Source organism: Schistocerca piceifrons, chromosome X (assembly GCF_021461385.2).
Source record: "Schistocerca piceifrons isolate TAMUIC-IGC-003096 chromosome X, iqSchPice1.1, whole genome shotgun sequence".
NCBI classification, from domain to species: domain Eukaryota; kingdom Metazoa; phylum Arthropoda; class Insecta; order Orthoptera; family Acrididae; genus Schistocerca; species Schistocerca piceifrons.
This window is the reverse complement of record NC_060149.1, coordinates 585,999,616-586,020,456: the sequence shown is the minus strand read 5'-3', so window position 1 is coordinate 586,020,456 and position 20,841 is coordinate 585,999,616. Positions and strand designations below refer to the sequence as shown.

The following is a 20,841-nucleotide window of genomic DNA, read 5'->3' as shown; positions in this document are numbered from 1 at the left end:
ACTTTGTGGGACTTTGCTCCAATTGGGAAAAAGAGTTGTAACTGAGGCAATGGTGTAAGGTTTACCTATCAAGGAAGTGAGGCAATCTGAACTGCGTACATTTTCAGTAAAGATCAATCAGCAGGATAAAATACCAGCAGTTATGGGGAAGATGGTGAGGGTTTCAGTTGATAGCAATTTGCCAAGACAAAACATAATATGAGTGTGTGGTTGAACCACGCTTAAGCAATGAAGAGTTGGATGGTTCACATTGTTTTGTCTGCAGGAGTTTGGCACGTGTGAGTGATATTAATGGGAAACAGATGATTCTGGTTAGTGTGGATAACTTTGGTAAGGGGAGGTGACTGTCAAAGGATGTAGTAAAAATAGCCACTCTGGAAGTCTTGGAAGATGAGGACTTCTATAGGTCAAGTCTAGAGGAAAGCCGCAAGCAAACTGTCGTCAAGGGAGCGTTACGAGGGAAAGTGGGTCACTTGAAGGGCACTGATCAAAGGGCTATGGAAAACTTATTGTTGGGGTGTAATGATTTATTATGTACAAGCAAAGGTGTTTACCAGCAACCCTGGCCACACTATGTCATGTACTGACAGGGGATAGCACACCAATTTATAGGAAGCCACACCATATAGCAAGACAGCTGCGTCCATTAGTAGAATAGTTTATGGGATGGGACCACAGAAGTGAGTGATAGTCCTTAGAGCATGAATATAGTGGTTATGTCAAAAAATAGGTGGACAGAACAAGGAAATATAGATTATGCTTTGACAACAGACATCCAATGCACAAACCATTCCAAATGCTTACCCAATTTTAGGTTAGATGGCCTTGGGCAAGTACAGAAAGGGCAACAGCCTCAACAGGTGCGGGGCAAAGTCAGGACATGTGGGGACCAAGCAGCAATCGGTATTGTAATTGTAAACTGTCGAAGCTGCGTTGGTAAAGTACCGGAACTTCAAGCGCTGATAGAAAGCACCGAAGCTGAAATCGTTATAGGTACAGAAAGCTGGCTGAAGCCAGAGATAAATTCTGCCGAAATTTTTACAAGGGTACAGACGGTGTTTAGAAAGGATAGATTGCATGCAACCGGTGGTGGAGTGTTCATCGCTGTTAGTAGTAGTTTACCCTGTAATGAAGTAGAAGTGGATAGTTCCTGTGAATTATTATGGGTGGAGGTTACACTCAACAACCGAGCTAGGTTAATAATTGGCTCCTTTTACCGACCTCCCGACTCAGCAGCATTAGTGGCAGAACAACTGAGAGAAAATTTGGAATACATTTCACATAAATTTTCTCAGCATGTTATAGTCTTAGGTGGAGATTTCAATTTACCAGACATAGACTGGGACACTCAGATGTTTAGGACGGGTGGTAGGGACAGAGCATCGAGTGACATTATACTCAGTGCACTATCCAAAAATTACCTCAAGCAATTAAACAGAGAACCGACTCATGGAGATAACATCTTGGACCTACTGATAACAAACAGACTCGAACCTTTCGACTCTGTATGTGCAGAACAGGGAATCAGTGATCATAAGGCCATTGCAGCATCCCTGAATATGGAAGTTAATAGGAATATAAAAAAAGGGAGGAAGGTTTATCTGTTTAGCAAGAGTAATAGAAGGCAGATTTCAGACTACCTAACAGATCAAAATGAAAATTTCTGTTCCGACACTGACAATGTTGAGTGTTTATGGAAAAAGTTCAAGGCAATCGTAAAATGCGTTTTAGACAGGTACATGCCGAGTAAAACTGTGAGGGACGGGAAAAACCCACCGTGGTACAACAACAAAATTAGGAAACTACTGCGAAAGCGAAGAGAGCTTCACTCCAAGTTTAAACGCAGCCAAAACCTCTCAGACAAACAGAAGCTAAATGATGTCAAAGTTAGTGTAAGGAGGGCTATGCGTGAAGCGTTCAGTGAATTTGAAAGTAAAATTCTATGTACCGACTTGACAGAAAATCCTAGGAAGTTCTGGTCTTATGATAAATCAGTAAGTGGCTCGAAACAGCATATCCAGACACTCCGGGATGATGATGGCATTGAAACAGGGGATGACATGCATAAGCTGAAATACTAAACACCTTTTTCCAAAGCTGTTTCACAGAGGAAGACCGCACTGCAGTTCCTTCTCTAAATCCTTGCACAAACGAAAAAATGGCTGACATCAAAATAAGTGTCCAAGGAATAGAAAAACAACTGGAATCACTCAACAGAGGAAAGTCCACTGGACCTGACAGGATACCAATTCGATTCTACACAGACTGCGCGAAAGAACTTTCCCCCCTTCTAACAGCAGTGTACCGCAAGTCTCTAGAGGAACGGAAGGTTCCAAATGATTGGAAAAGAGCACAGGTAGTCCCAGTCTTCAAGAAGGGTCATCAAGCAGATGCGCAAAACTATAGACCTATATCCCTGACGTCGATCTGTTGTAGAATTTTAGAACATGTTTTTTGCTCGAGTATCATGTCGTTTTTGGAAACCCAGAATCTAATCTGTAGGAATCAACATGGATTCCGGAAACAGCGATCGTGTGAGACCCAACTCGCTTTATTTGTTCATGAGACCCAGAAAATATTAGATACAGGCTTCCAGGTAGATGCTATTTTTCTTGACTTCCGGAAGGCGTTCGATACAGTTCTGCACTGTCGCCTGAAAAACAAAGTAAGAGCCTACAGAATATCAGACCAGCTGTTTGGCTGGATTGAAGAGTTTTTAGCAAACAGAACACAGCATGTTGTTATCAATGGAGAGACATCTACAGACATTAAAGTAACCTCTGGCGTGCCACAGGGGAGTGTTATGGGACCATTGCTCTCCACAATATATATAAATGACCTAGTAGATAGTGTCGGAAGTTCCATGTGGCTTTACGCGGATGATGCCGTAGTATACAGAGAAGTTGCAGCATTAGAAAATTGTAGCGAAATGCAGGAAGATCTGCAGCGGATAGGCACTTGGTGCAGGGAGTGGCAACTGACCCTTAACATAGACAAATGTAATGTATTTTGAATACATAGAAAGAAGGATCCTTTATTGTATGATTATATGATAGCGGAATAAACACTGGTGCCAGTTACTTCTGTAAAATATCTGGGAGTATGCGTGCGGAACGATTTGAAGTGGAATGATCATATAAAATTAATTGTTGGTAAGGCGGGTACCAGGTTGAGATTCATTGGGAGAGTCCTTAGAAAATGTAGTCCATCAACAAAGGAGGTGGCTTACAAAACACTCGTTTGACCTATACTTGAGTATTGCTCATCAGTGTGGGATCCGTACCAGATCGGGTTGACAGAGGAGATAGAGAAGATCCAAAGAAGAGCAGCGCGTTTCGTCACAGGGTTATTTGGTAACCGTGATAGCGTTACGGAGATGTTTAACAAACTCAAGTGGCAGACTCTGCAAGAGAGGCGTTCTGCATCGCAGTGTAGCTTGCTCGCCAGGTTTTGAGAGGGTGTGTTTCTGGATGAGGTATCGAATATATTGCTTCCCCCTACTTATACCTCCCGAGGAGATCACGAATGTAAAGAGAGATTAGAGCGCGCACTGAGGCTTTCAGACAGTCGTTCTTCCCGTGAACCATACACGACTGGAACAGTAAAGGGAGGTAATGACAGTGGCACGTAAAGTGCCCTCCGCCACACACTGTTGGGTGGCTTGCGGAGTATAAATGTAGATGTAGATGTAGATCACAGAAACTTTGGATAATCTGGGTGAGGGTTGGTTCGTTACACCTATGGATCCCAGGAGCAGGCACCATCAATTTGTAAGTGGCACCTGAGGATAGGCCAAAACAGCATTTATGGTACTGGTTGGCCATTTTCATTACAAGCACATGCCAGTTGGACTAAAGAACGCACTGGCAACTTTTCAGCATTTGCTAGATGGGGTACTGAAAGAATTCAAACAAAAAAATTGTATGGTGTATTTGTATGGAATAATTGTCTATTTAAAGAATTTAACAGAGTATGTAAGTTGTTTGGAGGAAGTCTTTAATACACTACAGACGCCATGTTTGAAGTTTAGTATGGACAAGTGCCATTTTGCACAAACTCAGGTAAACCGTCTGGAGCATGTGATTAGCGAATGTGGCATGCAGATTGATCCTCATCTTACAGACACATTTCAAAATTTTCTGACACCACAAACAATTAAGCATGTAGAGTCAGTCATCAGCCTTTGTAATTATTATACACAGTTCATGAGGGACTTTGCAAAAATAGGCAGACTCTTGAGCAAGCTACTGAAAAAGGGGGTGAAATTCCATTGGTCACAGGAAAGTCATGTGGCATTTGGAAACCTAAAGGAAATATTAGTTTCAGATCCAGTATTGGTTTTTCCAGATTTCAAGAAACAGTTTATCCTTTCATGTGATGTTTTAAATGAAGCAGTCAGTTGTGTTTTGGGACAGATGGTAAATGGCCAAGAACATCCAGCAGTTTACACTTCTGGCAGTTAAACAAGGTGGAGGATAACTTCTTCATGAATGAGAAAGAGATGTTGGTGGTCATTTATGGTATTACACATTTTCTATGTTACCTGTATGGTAATAAGTTTAGCATCATGGCAGACCATGCCTCACTGAAATAGTTGCTTGGCTTGAAAGATACATCTAGCAGATTAACTCAATGGACACTTAAGCTTAGTGGATTTGAGTAGAGGTAATCCATAAGCCAGGAAGATCAGATGCAAACGTGGATGCATGAAGTCATAAGGTAGTACATTACAGAAGAGTGGTGGTTCCAGCAGTTTTTCAGAAGGAAGTCTTGCAGCAAGCTCATGATCATATGTTTCCAGGTCATGGAGGGTGACATGCAGCAGACAAAAGTGTAGCAGAGCAAGTTTGGTGGATGGACAGGAAGTGCAACATGAAGCAGTATGTTAGGGATTGTCTGTCATGCTCACAAAGGGCATACATAATGCATCAGAAAGTGCTGTTACAAAGATTACCAAAGGCCAGCTTTTTTGGTAACATGTTCAAGGGTTTGGCTAGTATTGCAAAGTCCCTCATTAACTGTCTATAGTAATTAGAAAGGCTAATGAATGACTGTACCTGCTTAGTTTTTGTTGTGTCAGAAAATTTTGAACTGCGTCTGTAAGGTGAGGATCAGTCTGTATGCCACGTTCACAAATCACGTGCCCCAGACAGAGTACCTCAGTTTGTGCAAAATGGCATTTGCCCATACTAAACTTCAAACGTGCCGACCATAGTGTGTTAAAGACATCCTCCAAACATCTTACATGCTCCGGTAAATTCATTATGTTGGGGCTGGATTGTCTTGAGCCATTTAACAAAACACCTGCAAGGAATAGGTATGTTCTCATGATCAGCAATCATATTTTTCAATTTTCGGCAATGATGCCGATGTCAGATTAATGGACTAGTATCTTCATGCAGACTTTGGTACACAACCGGGCATTGAAGTTTGGGGTACCTGATACCTTTTGTTACATAATAGGGTATAATCTTTGTCTCAGATTTAATGAAACAACTATGCCATATGTTGAGTATACAGAAATTATGGACAAGTTCCATTTGGTCTGCAGACGAACTGGAGAACCAAACATGTGCACAAGACAAGTTACTACATTAATTCCAGGCAAGATGATGGGGCACCTATCTTCCCTATGTCCTGTGCTCCTATAATACAAAAGTCCATACTGCAACAGGCTTGTCACCATTTGAAGTGATGTATGGCAGTAAAATGCAATCTCCCTTTGATGTCTTGACACCTAAATTAGGGCCAGATGGCAAGGCAATAAGGAAGTTTGCCAGTAGAATAATGAAAGTTTGAGTAATGTACAAAAGGTGAACACAGAGGCACTATAACAGCAGGAACAGCTGAACAGACTTATTGACAAGCTGCCTCAGTATCATATGTGACAGTGTGTGATGGTCAAGAATTCCTATATGCCGAAGGGGAAAAACAAAGAAATTTTTAACTAAGTACAAGGGACCTTACCAAGTCATGGAAATGACCTTACCAGTCAGCATGAAGATGTAGTTCCCTACAAAAATGTCAGTCACATAAAGCAGTTTAAAGGAATGGCAGAGGGCATTCTGCAGTTATTGGTAGCCAACCAGGGGGAGAAAGTTGCAAGGGGTAAAAAGAAGGGACCTGTAGTTGGTGAGCAACGAAATGTGCATAACATCTCTGCTGATCCATTGTGGTTGTGGGACAGCAGCTGGTCAAATATTTAACAAAGAAATTCGCCAAACAGCCATGCAAATTGAGAAGTTATTTTATTTTGTTTCCACTACCAGTTTCAGCAGTTCACTATGCTATTTTCAGGCCCCATATGCACCTTTCAAAAATTCTTTATATTGGCATACTGGGGCCATCTGTTTCTGGATGTCATGAATTCTCAGGTGCTTCCTTTGAAGACTTGACTGCAACTGCAAGGGACCTGAAAGTGGCATAGTGACTTGCTGAAACTAGTAGCAGAAATAAAATAATAACTTCTCAAGTTGCATACCTGTCAGGCGAATTTCTTTGTTAAATAATGTGCATGGTGTGCCACGTAGGTTAAGATTGCATAATTAAGATGTAGGATTGCAATTTGTTGGGTTTTTCCAGGTTAAGTGTAGCAGGGAAGCACATATTTTTATTGACATAGGCATATTTGTTTGTTAGTTTTATTCATGTTATTATTGATATTACTTTTTAGTGTATTTTATGTTCTCAGAAGGAGGCAGGGGTGATAGGGTAATGTTGTCCTGCAGGTGGCAAATGTGTACGGGCATCCTGGGTGATGAGGGAATTGTCCTGCTATTGCTGTGGTTCGTCAAGGGTGAGGCAGGGTGTGTAACAGTTGTTCAGGCTCTAGAATTGGGTATTGTGTCCTCAGGACAATTGAATGTGTGGCTTACTAGTCATAAATGGGTGCTAAAAACAACAGTGGAGATATGTAGGCTGGTAAATGTCATCTCAGAACTGTATAAGGAAGTACAGGGGAATAATTTGTTTAGAGAGATTAAGGGAGAGTACCAGAGGATGCAGTTGTCACACTTGGTGCATGTGGTTCTGCAAGCCTGAAGTCAGTGGAAGAGGAGCTCGGTAAATGCTGGAGGAAAATTGTTAAAGACAATGTTTGGAACAGCAGATGACGAGGAAGTGCAGGAGTCAAATAGCACAATTGTTAAGATTCAGCAGATGGCAAGTTCTGTGAAGTATACTGTGGAGTGGCACATCTAACAGTTATCAAACTTGGAACAAAGGGTGTTGAATAACATGACAATAGTAAGGGAATTGACAGCAGAAGTAACCTGATGTGCTACTGTAATGAGGGAAGTGCTGAATAGAGATTTGGAGAGAATACAGAAGCAACTGAGTGCACTGAACAACAAACTGAATATAGCAAGGTTGCAACACGGGCTTGTGGACCAATTTGGGAATGCTAGGAGCGAAGAGGGCAATTTAGGCCTGTATAGGTTACACCTAGAGAATCCATGATGGGATCATGTTGAGCAGAAAAGCAGATTCCAGCAGAGTTACAACATATAGCCAAAATGTTAGAGGAAAATCTGGCACTTTTCCTCTGTATGGCTAGGGCAGAGGTGGAAACAGATGGTGTCCAGGTGCATATAGTGATCCATGTACCTGTTGCAGGGAGAAACTCAGAGTTTCAGTGCTGAACCATCCACCCACATCCAGTGAAATGGGAGATACTGGGGAAGTGGGTGTGGGTGAGGAAACAGGAAGTATTCCTACTCCCAAGGACAGGCAGACTCATCTGGTAAAGTCATGGGTAGAACTGCAAAGTGGTGCACAAGGGAAGATTGTGATATTCCCAGATATGTACTGATATGCAAACATGTCAAGCTAGTTTGTTTCTGGGGGAAGTAGATGGGCCGAGTTGTGGGAAGGAGCTTCTGCCAGATAGAACTTGCTTCCAGAGAATACGACCAGATTGATTATACTTAATATTCACACTAGAAACTGTATGATTGAATTGCTACAAAGGAGGAAGATCAGCAGGGTTGAGAAAACCCACGCTTCGGGAATGTGCAATGATTATTAACGGCACGACTTGTGAGATAAATGGATGGACTTCCATCATCTGACTGCACACACCAGCTCAAATGTTATGACACTGTCATGTAATATGCTGTATTGGCCAGAAGGATTTCTGAGGGCATTGTCCATCCAAAATTTAACCTATTTAAACAACATGCTCAATCCAGAACTTGTGCAATGCTTGAACATATTAGTAGAGTCCTATCAAGGGAGAATTTTGGTGGAACAAATATGGCAGCATGTAAAACATTTCCAGGAACAACAGCAGCACAAAGTATTAATAGTAAGTAATAGTAAGTGTATCGGCTACCAGTTGTGGCATCGGCTGGGGAAGCAATTAGTTGTGACATCGGCTGGGGAAGCAATTAGTTTTAAGAACATAAGTAGTATATACAAGTATAATAGTAGTTAGTTACGGGGGCAATACAAATGTGAGGGGAAGTTCTGTGTGTGAACACTACATTGTGACTTGTGGGGATTGTCCTCAATACATAAATTATTAGAGTTAAGATGGTTTAGTGGGAGCCCAGTATTACAGAATTGGGACGATTTTTTTCAGAAGGGAGGATGTTTGCTGCATTGTGAATAAGAAAAGGCACAAATTTGGGGGATTCTTGAAAATTTTGTACAACTATGGCAAGAAGGTAGATGTTAAGGGGCCAATGGGCACATCGGGTAGTGGGTGCTGGCCATGTTGATATTAAGCAAATGGTTCTGTGAGGCAGGTTTACAACACTGCTCACGGGACAGAAAGCATGGCACTATAAACAAGTGTGGAGATGGGTGATGAGTAATCAGGCACAACACAGGACAATTATGTGCTACGAAAATCCCACATGTTGCAGTTAGCACAGTGCCTAGCAACCTGTATGTGGGGGATGAAGCAGGATAGGAAAAGCTACCATTATAATTATTAAGGAACACACCACACATCCCCTACAGAGGGATTAGGTCAGAAGCGTAGGAAAAGGAGTATAAATAAGGAAGCCCAAAGGCTCAAGGCAGGCAATCATGTCGCCATCGTGTCTGTGTCTGGAACCAGAGAGAATGATTAACTGTTTAAGTTGCAGGCCAACCATGACGACCATCTTGTGACAAATTTCGGCAGCCAGCTGGCCCTTTGAGTCAACCACCAAGCTCCACTGTACAGTCGTGCCATAGCCATGGCGAAGCAGATCCAAAACTTGGTGATGCATGGGTGCGAGGAGTAGGGGGTGGCCAGCCTCTGCTCTCTGGATGTTGTCATCTGATGGACTGCAAGTGGGAGTCTGCAAGGGTGCCCTCTCCTAGCCTCCTGGGTCCAAGGCTGTCTTCAATCACTGACTGAGCTATCGTGGATGGGCGTCTGGAGCTGGTGAGACTCGACTACTACAACAGTTGCTGGCTGTCTCCCTTCAGTGATCTACATGGTAATCACAAGCAGCACTTGAGGGAAAAGCCAGCCGCACTGCGTGGGCAGGCAACAAACCTCTGGTTGAGCCAACACATGCTGCCAGCCACATCATCAGATGAAGACAGATGCTGTTATCTCTGCAAGGATGGAGCAGCTGGTTACTTAGAGTAGCAGTGCTGGCGTTTGCACTAACACATGTACACATGCCACACTGCCGCTGCCTGGATCAGCAGAGGTACTGCATATTCTTTGACAGAATAAAGTCAGTGCCAAACCTGCGTGTGTATCTCTGCATGCCCCAACATGACTCACCCCTCTCTCCCAAACCATATCTCTCAGTCATCCTGGTGCAACACACCCCCTGAGGCTGGTGTGCCATAACAATTCTTATACCATAAATGGCTCACAACTAACAAACATGCCTTGATTCACTAGTCTCACAAGATTTTCTCCTATCAGGGAAAATATTTATATATCAGTGTATCTAAAATTCTACTGGAAAGCTTGTATTACAGATTATACAAAAATAATTTAATCATGCTTACTTTTGTGCATAAGCAATATTGTGCCACTTTTATGCTAATTAATCATGTTCAGTTACTACAATTATCAGAAAATTTCTATTCCAATGAAACTTCATGTACCTGAAAGTGGCTACACAAAAATATCAAGAACAAAATTGTTATGGTGTGATAGTGAGACTTCTCAGTTCGCCATTTCAGATACGACAATCTCAAATGAAATCTCTCAAACCACAGAAATGAATGTTCCTCCTGGCAGATGAAAATCACAGAGCATACAAAAATCCTGGACTGCAGCAAACAGTTTTCTATCAGTTATGTCTTCTAAGGTGTTTCACAGGCTGACATAAGGTATTATAGGAGTATCCAGTTATCACAGTAGAACTTAGGGAAAGCTACAACTAAATCTCACTCCAAAATACAGTTTTAATGAGTCAGAAACCTCAATACAAATCTTGAAATGTTCAACATACCAATGATTAATTCATATTTATGACTACTGACTTCGATTATTTTGTGTTAAAAGCTAGTTCTGATTCCACACAATATGCTCATAGCAAGCTCTATGAACCACAGATATCAAGTATTGCCTTCAATGTTTTTCTCCCTCCATTAAATGGAAACAGCTAAGAAAAATCATTTAAACCAAGTGGAGGCCCAATGAACTTAACCTCCAAAAGAAGTGTTCACAGTGAACAATTACAATGACAATGATTTTTCCAATAAAGGAAATAACTCATGTGAAGATCAAAAGATGAGACATACTTTATCTACAAAAGGCTCAGAGAATTTCTTTCAACAATAAAGTACATGTTGAGGCATCTAAAATTATACCAAATGACTGCATGCGAAAATATGTGAAGTGTGATATTTAATATAAGTACCTTCAAAATCATTTCAATTGTGAACACTCCAGTGAAAGCATAATCAAAATAATCCAAAATATGATTTCGGTTTGATTTTTCATCTACAGGATCTTCGGCAGCGAGAGCTATGCTACTTAAGCTGATGACTACCATTATGAAGAAGTCAAAATACTTCATGTTGACCACCCAGTGAGCTCCGCGTCGAACTCTGAAACAAAATCAAATATAAGATTAACTGAATTTTCTGCTGGTGCTTGGAAGAATATGATAATAATATTAAAACAGAAAACACTTCTCAATGTTCTGAAAAATTTTGCTGAACATAGGGACGTGTTTTCCTTTTTAATAATATAATCAAAAACAATAAATTTTTATGATTGTTCTCCATGTACAATAAATGAATGAAACCTTTTATTATATTTATAATATTTTACTTACATGTCTCTTTTAACTGAATAAGCAATAACATTATAACTTTGTTAAACTGTTGACTTATTATTTATTTACATTATATCTGCAAACTATTTTCAACTTTTTCAACTAATAATACATATTTTATCAGTTGATAAGGCCAAGAAATGCAGATGATATAATGAATGTGACTCATACTCCTATTTGCACTAATAATGCTATCATGTGCCCTACATGCAACCCAGTATAAAAGAGAGAGAGAGACGAGAGAGAAAGGGAATTTAGCTAACAGACTATACACTCATTATTTCTCCTATATCTGGCAACATCAAGACAATGAATGAAACAGAGTTGAAATCCTTTTTTATTGTGGCTGTATAAATTCATCAGGAATTAAAACATAAATGACAGCATATGTGACAAACTTCTAATAAAGACTCCCAGTGGTTTTGTAAAGTTCTTAGTATAGTTTCATAATATTTCACATACTGTAGAGTAGTGATTTTCGTGAATTACATGTTTATATCCATTATGAACAATCATATTAAAAGAGAAACGAAATGTGAAAGTCATTCACAATTTTATACTTGTAGCCAGGCAGTATGCAAGGATTTAGAATGAGATACAGGGTTTGCATCAAAAGAAACACAGTACTTTGAAATAAATTTTGTTCAAAAGAAAAATGTGCACTCAATGAATCCATACAATTCTACTTCAGGGAAGAAATAAATTACAATTTTGGCACACTAATGAAACAAAGAAATGACACTGAAATAAAAGGCGTTACTCTTCTGAACAGTTACAGTTTCCTACTCAACAATGATTCATCAAAACAGAATGATATGTGCAGCAGGTGCACCATAGCATGTTACTTAAGTTGATGTTAAAACCATGCAGAAATACAGAATGTCTGAGATAATTCTTTCAGAAACAGGCCACATAACAGGTGCTACAATAACTAAAGTTCCATGATGCCAGGACTGTTGATCATCTTGATCCACGGGGTGTGAACAGAACACATGTTTTGTCTTGGAAATGAGTTCATAATTACTTTATGGCCAAAAGGCATGCGTTTGGCTTTCATTTCATTATTTTATGTAAATTTACTCTTGTAAACAATTCAAGAAAGATCAGCATGCCATTAATTCCTGAAATCATTTCCTCTTCATTGTTTACCCCAGAAATAACAGGTGAATATTGTTAAATGTTAAATGAACTCTAAGTATAAATTATGGTATAAAAATAACTTGGTAACTAACACATACTCAAAAGTTATTCTAGTGTAACTGTGTGCAGAATGCGATTTGCTTATTTTCAACACAAAATGTTCAGTAACCAGGGACAAAATTATGTCAAATATTTTCCTCTACTTTGTAAAGGAGTATGTTGTATCAAACTTTTTGTGAAATCATAACTTTTAATTATAAGTTCAATTATGCTATGGTTCTAATAATGCCTAATTAAATTTTGATTGTTGTATCATGCATAATGCACAAAAAAGCATCACTTCTTTCAAACACCATAATTGTCTCCAATTGCAATGCATAAGTTTGAAATTTGACTCAAATGTGCCCACAATCTCCCTCTGTAATGGTCCAAAAGTGTGGCACCCTATGGCATCACCTCAGGCTTGGTGACACTTCAAACAGCTAGGTGTCGACAGGTGCGAAACAAAGCCAAAGCTCAGAAGTTCATTGAGATCTTAGGTGGATTAATGATGTCACATTGACACCAAATTTCACCACAATTGTGCCCAATGGCATCATGGATGTGTCACTTGTAGGGAAGTCCATCACACCCCATATTCCAACATTTCACCTCATCTTTTGATGCCTCTGCGATGTATGTCAGAACAGTGAAACCCAGCAGTGAAATCATTTCTTTATGAGTGGCAACAGAAAACATTTGAGACCCACTGCTACTCAGAATTGATACAGAAAGCCCTCACGAGGTGGTATAAGGGTGTCAGTGGTACCATCCACTCCATTGCGGCATTGATTTCCATGTATATCACGACTGAAAACAACCGTCTGCAGTCCAATGAGCAACACAGTGATGTTATTGGCAACATTCAGCACTGCTGATTCAAGCATGCTCTAAGAACATCATGGTGCCTCTTATTATTATATATTCTATATAAATGGATGGTAGCATATTCACCATTTCATTGTTTGTATTTCCCTCACAATCTTCCATAATTAAACTAATTAGTTCCATATGTTAATAAAATCTTCAAATACCAAGTGTTACAAGCATTCCAAAGATCTACATCCAAATGCTCAATTATGTAATACCATATGTATCATCTATTTGTAAGTGCAGAACCAGATTTGTGTGTAATTACAACACAGTATTCTCAAGAGTTTGTGTAAATTTTGTTTTTTTATGTAGATACATTTGAGAATATTTGTACAGATTCACTGTAGACTTAAAATGAAAATCCAATGTTAAATATCATTTTAAACTGTCTTTGTTAGAATTTCTGGAATTTCTGCTGTATGCTTACGGATTGGTTGGGGAAAAAATAAACATTGACGAATATGGCAGCATTGGCTTTGGACCAGTCATATCTTCATCCTCCTCCTTCTTATCTTCTTCTTTCTTATTGTTATTGCTCTTCCCTTTACTGTAAACAAAAGCATGTAGTATATAACAAAGTAGAGACATTTCATAATGAGGAAGTTAAGCATACAGCTAGAGAGGCTACACTGTGAATATGCAATTACATGTAACATCACACAGATAACATCAACTTATTCCCTAAAAATCAAACAATCAATTCCTTTAAAAAATTAGAAAAGAAAAGTAGTAGTCCAGCCAATGCAGTCCAATAAATGTCATCTGGGGGAAAAAATTAATGCAGTAACAAATTTTTGTACAGTGGTAAGGGGAATATCATGAACAATGTGTTTAAAATTTTGCCTGGTGGGGTGTGAGTGAGTGTCTGGGAGTGGGGCATGTAAAGATAACTTTTACAGGTTCTCTTGAATATCTTGAAAACTGCGGCTTCTAGCAAAAATGTTTTCCTGCTTTAAAAGTAAACTGCATTAAGTTTCCTACAAAAAAAAAAAAAAATCCTAGGCATTTTTTCTTTAGGACTAACAGCTTCCACATTTCGGGGGGGATGGGGGGGGGGGGATGATAGATAATTAAAAATAGTGGTTTAATTGTATAAAATTGATGTTTACTGTGAAACGAAGTGGGATACAAACAAATATTAAATGTGTGCACCACACCTAAGTGCAGTAGAACCATATTAAGGGATAAATTTTGTTCTGGGGGTGTAACACGGTGGAAAGGCAGCAGTGGAGGTTAGAAGCATGAGGAAAGAATTGTTGCCACATTGTTGTGGCTGTGCACTTCTCTCCTTCATTGGTGTACAAAAAGAAGAATGAGCAGCCAATTCCCCATTCTCTCTATCACATTACATCACAAAAAGTAACTACAGGGTATTCCATTGAGTTATACTGACCCTTCCACAGTTCCCCTTATGAAACGCTGGCAACACAGTGCACAGAACTCCTGGTGGTGAGGTGTTTATTTTGTGCCAAGAGTGTTACCACTATGTTGAATACAGACATGAGTTATTAATAATACAAATGCAACAAAACCGTATGGACAGATGTAAATGTCTGAACACTGTCCTACAATGTTAGTGGGGAAATTGGTTCTTAGTCATTCTGTACAGCAGTTGTAGATTACTTCTCAGAAAAGTGACTTCCTCCACCAAGAGCAGTGGTCAATTTGAAGTTTACAAACAATCTCTTCCACTCAGAAATTGCCGGCACATACACAGTATATATTGCAAGGTTTGTGTCAGTATATCTGCTGGAATAGGCCTGGTCATGTTACAATATAGATCAGTACTCTGCTGTAATGCATTAGTTGACATGTGTTGGAATATGTGAAGTTCCGTGACACCTGAGTGGCCTACTTCTGTTCCATAGAGAGCCAATTTAAGCCTCTGGGTCTCTTCACATGTTGGAAGATTGAGGCTGGGGGTGATGCATTTGATATTTTCCAGGTGCAAAAAATATTCCAGCCACTGATAGGGGAGACAATGAAATCGACATTTTCAAATACATATTAATAGCACGTAAAACTTGGGACAGGTTTCTAAGTATGGTAGACAGCTGAAAGCTCCAGCTGTTGAGCTTTATTACATAACAGCTCTTTTAAACAACTACAAATAAATATTTATTTAATAAACCAAAAATAACTCCACTATATGAAAACAAGCTCAGTGACATTATTTTGTCTACTCACACGAGAAACCTAGACAGGAAATGCTGGGCAGGTATGCTCTGTATCTAAATTAAAAAGCTGCACTCATGGTGAGAGTAGTTGCCTTTCCCATAAGAACATTACAGGTGCTGTACAGGGTGATTAAGAATCAATTTCCCCACTACCATTGTACGTCAGTGTGCACAGATTTACACAGATAGTGTTCTGAGGCATTTCCTGCGATAGTATTATTAGTAATTGATATCAGTAATCCATACAGTGTCAACATACTTCGTGAAAATAAACACCACTGGGCATGTCTGCACACTGCTGTCACCAGTAATTCAAGAGACGAGATGCAGATTGCAGATATTTGTAAAATATCATGTAGTTACTTTTTGTGCCACAGTGCAATAACAAGAATGGAGAACTGCCTGCTCATTCTTCAATTTGCAGACCTATCAAGGAGAGGAAGAGCATGACCACAATACAGCGACCTCCATTCCTTTGTGCTTCTAAGCTACTCCCCCCACCTTTCCACCCCATTACATCCCAGAACACAAAACATCCTTAATTTCTGGTTCTACAGCACTTAAATGCAATACAAACATCCAATGAATGCTCTTCATCCACATTACTTAACAATATACATTAATTTTAAACCATCAAAACACTATTTTTAATAATCTGTGATTTTTCCAACTGCTGAAACAAGGAAACAAAAAAGGTAGTTTAAATTTGTAATGGGAAAAATTTTCACTAGACGCTGCAGTTTTCAAGTTACTCGAGAAAATCTTAAAAAGAAGTTACCTCCGAACACCCCAACCCCCCCCCCCCCCCTCCCCACCACCACCATCAATCCCATGCTCAGACCCCACCCATCAGCCTTTTGAATATGTTATTCATTGCATTACCCCATGTAACTATATAAAGATTTGCAGCCCCACAAATTTTCCCTCTAATTTTGCTTGATTGACTGAACTAGAAAGACACATAACAAAAATACATTTATAATGGTTTCAATTGTTTCACTTTTTTCAGAATATTTCAGCTAGAGAATGTTCAGTTTATCAAAATCAGATACACTTCGCCACTGAGTAGGGCAGACATGTGATATCTGTGTCACGTATGGAAACATGACAATTTTTGTTGATATCAAATTACATATACACTGACAAGCCAAAGAAACTGGTACACCTGCCTAATATTGTGTAGGGCCCCTCCGACCACGCAGAAATGGTGCAACACAATGTGGCATGGACTCGACTAATGTCTGAAGTAGTGCTGGAGGGAAATGACACCATGAATCCTGTAGGGCTGTCCACATATCCATAAGAATATGAGCAGGTGGAGATCTCTTCTGATCAGCACATTGCAATGCATCCCAGATCTGCTCAATAATGTTCATGTCTGGGGAGTCTGGTGGCCAGTGGAAGTGTTTAAACACAGAAGAGTGTTCCTGGAACCACTCTGTAGCAATTATGGATGTTTGGGGTGTCACATTGTCCTCCTGGAATTGCCCAAGTCCATCAGAATGCACAATGAACATGAATGGATGCAAGTGATCAGACAGAATGCTTACGTACGTGTCACCTGTCAGAGTCATATCTATATGTGTCAGGGGTCCCACATCACTCCAACTGTACATGCCCCACACAATTACAGAGCTTCCACCAGCTTGAACAGTCATCTGCTGACATGCAGGGTCCACGGATTCATGAGTTTGTCTCCATACCCATACACATCCATCCGCTCAATACAATCTGAAATGAGACCTGTCTGATCAGGCAACATGTTTCCAGTCAACAGTCCAATGTTGGTGTTGGTGGGTCCAGGCAAGGTGTAAAGCTTTGTGTCGTGCAGTCATCAAGGGTATACAAGTGGGCCTTCGGCTCCAAAAGCCCATATCAATGATGTTTCATTGAATGATTCGCACAATGACACTTGTTGATGGCCCAGCATTGATATCTGTAGCAATTTGTGAAAGGCTTGCACTTCTGTCATGTTGAATGATTCTCTTCAGTTGTAATTGGTCCTGTTCTTGCAGGATCTTTTTCTGGCCATAGCAACGTCAGAGAATTGATGCTTTACTGGATTCCTGATATTAATGGTACACTCATGAAATAGCCTTGTGGGAAAATGCCCGCTTCTTCGCTACCTTGGAGATGGTGTGTCCCATCTCTCATGAACCAATTATAACACCACATCCACTGTAGCAAGAGTAATCACTCTAACAACTGCGCAGACACTTATTGTCTTATGCACTGCCAATCACAGCACCGTATTCTGCTTGTTTATGTATCTCTGTATTTGAATACGCATGCCTATACCAGTTTCTTTGGTGCTTCAGTGTAGGTTATTAGTAGATGATTCATATCATAATATTGTCGCAGAAGAGACTGAGTGGCACTGTGGTGTAGCGGTTATGATACTAAACTGTTGCATGGAGGGACATGAGTTCAAAACTCGCCTGGACTGTACAATTTTAATTTGTATATTCAGTTTGAGTACATTCTAGAAGTATCCACAAATGTCAAGAATCATTATACTGGAATGTCTTGTAGCTGTATATATACTGTATGTGTTCTGGCAGGAGGCAGTTCACTCCGCACTCTTGTATGTGCAAGCGCTGAATAAACCTTCGTTAAGTGAAGTTATTGTTCATCATTCATCTAATTACATACATGACATTATTCTGGTGCAGGCGCTGGGTATTGGAACTTGTGATAGCACAAATTATTGACGACACATTGGCTCCCATCAGGCCATGACAGAGCCACCATTTATGTGGCGAGAAACCCAAGTTCAAGCCATATTCAACAGATTGCAATCTATTGGAGACAGAAGAAGAAGAGGACATTACGATGACAGCAACTGTGTGCCACCACATGAGACATCCTTCCGGGTTCTCTGGTGATGATGGCCAAGATCCACACAAGTGGCTGAAGGTATATGAGCGTATAGCCAAATTTAACGAATGGAATGACACCGTGTGTTTGGCTAATGTATTTTTCTACTTGGAGGGCACTGCCAAGCAATGGTATGAGAACAATGAAGAGAAGTTCACAAGCTGGGAAGTATTCCAGGTGGAACTGAGCAAGTATTTTGGAGACACCCAATGACAGAAGTACAAGGCTGAAGATAAATTAAAGTGCAGGGCACAGCATCCAGGAGAAACTACAACATCCTACATTCAAGACATCTTGGAGCTCTGTAAAATAGTGAATCCTAGAATGAAGGAGGAAGATAAGGTTGCACATCTCATGAAGGGTGATGCTGAGGACATGTATCAAGCCCTACTCCTGAAGGATGTTTCGACAGCAGACAACTTCATAAAATGGTGCCAGTATATCGAGACAATGCGTCAAAAGAAGAATTACATGCAAGAAGTTTGAGCGGCTTCCAAATGTTGTATCGATGTCTGTGATGGACGAAGCAACTGATTCACAAGTGTTCTTTGTCACATAGTAAGAGAGGAAGTTCAGAAGGCACTTGGATTACACAGCGAGCAAAAAACTGAGACACTTCAAGAGGTAATAAGGGAGGAAGTGGAAAAGACATTGAACCCAATATCTCATCCTTAATTTCGCCTTAAAATGGTGAAAAAGTTGAGACCCAAGTGGAGTTATGTTCCTACAATGCCGTATGAGGAACCTGTTTGGACACCGAGGAAGACTGACGTCTGGAGGAGCCTGGATAACCAACCAGTGTGTTTCCACTGTGAATGACCGGGATATGGGGTGTGCTATTGTTGAGAAAGGTGGAGGATATTTGATGACACCTGTGCTGGAAGACAGCAGACCAAACTTAGCCGATGCCAACTCCAGGATGACAAAGATGAACAAGAAGATGTGAGTGCAGGATGACGTAGGTCACCATCACCGCAAGCTAGCCGCTGGAGAGGACACTACCCAACATGCCGATCAAGGTCTCCCTCACTGTTTAGAGGCTGCAGCTGATCACCTAGCTGCCAGAACCTGGAAAACTAAAGGGTGTGACCTTCCTTGGAGGTGAGGCCGCCGAAGGGAAAAATCCCCCGCCGTCGGTCACTACAAAAATGACAGGGAACTACGTCAATATCCTCGTGGACAGCTGACCAGCCCAAGCTCTCGTGGACTCTGGAGCATCATATTCAGTCATTTCAGAGAAGTACCATCACCAGTTGCAGAAAACCGTATTCGTTGACAGCAAAATATCTCTGCTGAAGGTGGCTAATGGGAAATATTTAAAACCTACAAGAATATGTACCATTCGTGTGGGTATAAGTGGCCTTACACAGCCCTTAGAATTCATTGTCTTACAAGAGTGTAGTCATGACGTCATTCTTAGATGGGACTTTTTGAAAGCTTCCCAGGCAATTATAGATTGCGGTCGCTCGAAGATTACACTAGACAAGATGAGATACTGTGGACAGGAAGATGTGCATCTGCCATGCAACCCATGGATCTTGTAGTGGAATGCAAGAGAAGCATACAACTGAAGAATAACTTGGTCATCCCAGCCTCTGTCATCTCATTTAAGAACAGATTGGGTGAATTGTGGGTAGTTAACTGTCGCTGAGAACCACAGATCCTTCCAAGATGCATGTGCATAGCAAATGCTGAGTCGTTAATTGCAGAACAGCTGAGCATCATAGAAACCTCCCATGGTGAGTCTCTGGGTGAAATTAGCGCTACTACTACGAGACAAGATCTTCTAGCTTGACTATCACCAGATCTCACTAAGGAACAACAGAAGAAGCTACTTACCATTCTTCAAGAGTTCTCTGCATGCTTCAATCCAAAGGTGAAGAGCAAATTAGACAAATCAACAGTGAAACACCAGATTAGCAGTGGAGACCATCAACCAATAAGCCAGAGAGCATACCGTGTGTCAGCAAGGAATGTCGAATATTTCACAACGAGGTAGAGAAAATGATGAAGAATGACATCATTCAGCCTTCGCAGAGCCCATGATTATCACCAGTGGTCCTCGACTGGAAGAAGGATGGCAGCTCGCGCTTTTGTGATGATTACACGAAGTTTAATAATACAACTAAAGAGTACATTTACCCTCTTCCACGAATTGACAATACACTAGATTGTCTGAAGGGGGCTAAGTTTTTCTCAACCATGAACATGTACTCAGGATACTGTCAAATCAAAGTAGATGAGGCTGATTGTGAGAAAACTGCATTGATCAACCCTGAGGTCCTGTATGAGTTTAAGGTAATGCCGTTTGGTTTGTGTAATGCACCAGCAATTTTTGAATGGATGATACATTATCTTCTAAGGCACCTGAAGTGGATGATATGTCTTTGTCATTTAGATGACATTAAAGTGTTCTCAGAGACATTTGATGAACATATAAAAAGACTGAGGGCCACTTTTAAGTGTCTCCAACAGGTGGACTGAAATTTAATCCA

At 40.4% G+C, this 20,841-nt stretch overlaps 1 protein-coding gene across 1 annotated transcript in view; it reads right to left on the bottom strand.

Moving 5' to 3' along the window:
• LOC124722536 (voltage-dependent calcium channel type A subunit alpha-1) overlaps nucleotides 1–20,841 on the bottom strand; it is a 393,558-nt gene that overhangs the window by 97,946 nt on the left and 274,771 nt on the right. Inside the window, exons 18-19 of the mRNA XM_047247682.1 lie at nucleotides 13,720–13,839; nucleotides 10,821–11,010 (exon numbers count right to left, since the gene is read on the bottom strand). Coding sequence (XP_047103638.1) covers nucleotides 10,821–11,010; nucleotides 13,720–13,839 — 310 coding nt within the window. The remainder of the gene's footprint in view (nucleotides 1–10,820; nucleotides 11,011–13,719; nucleotides 13,840–20,841) is intronic.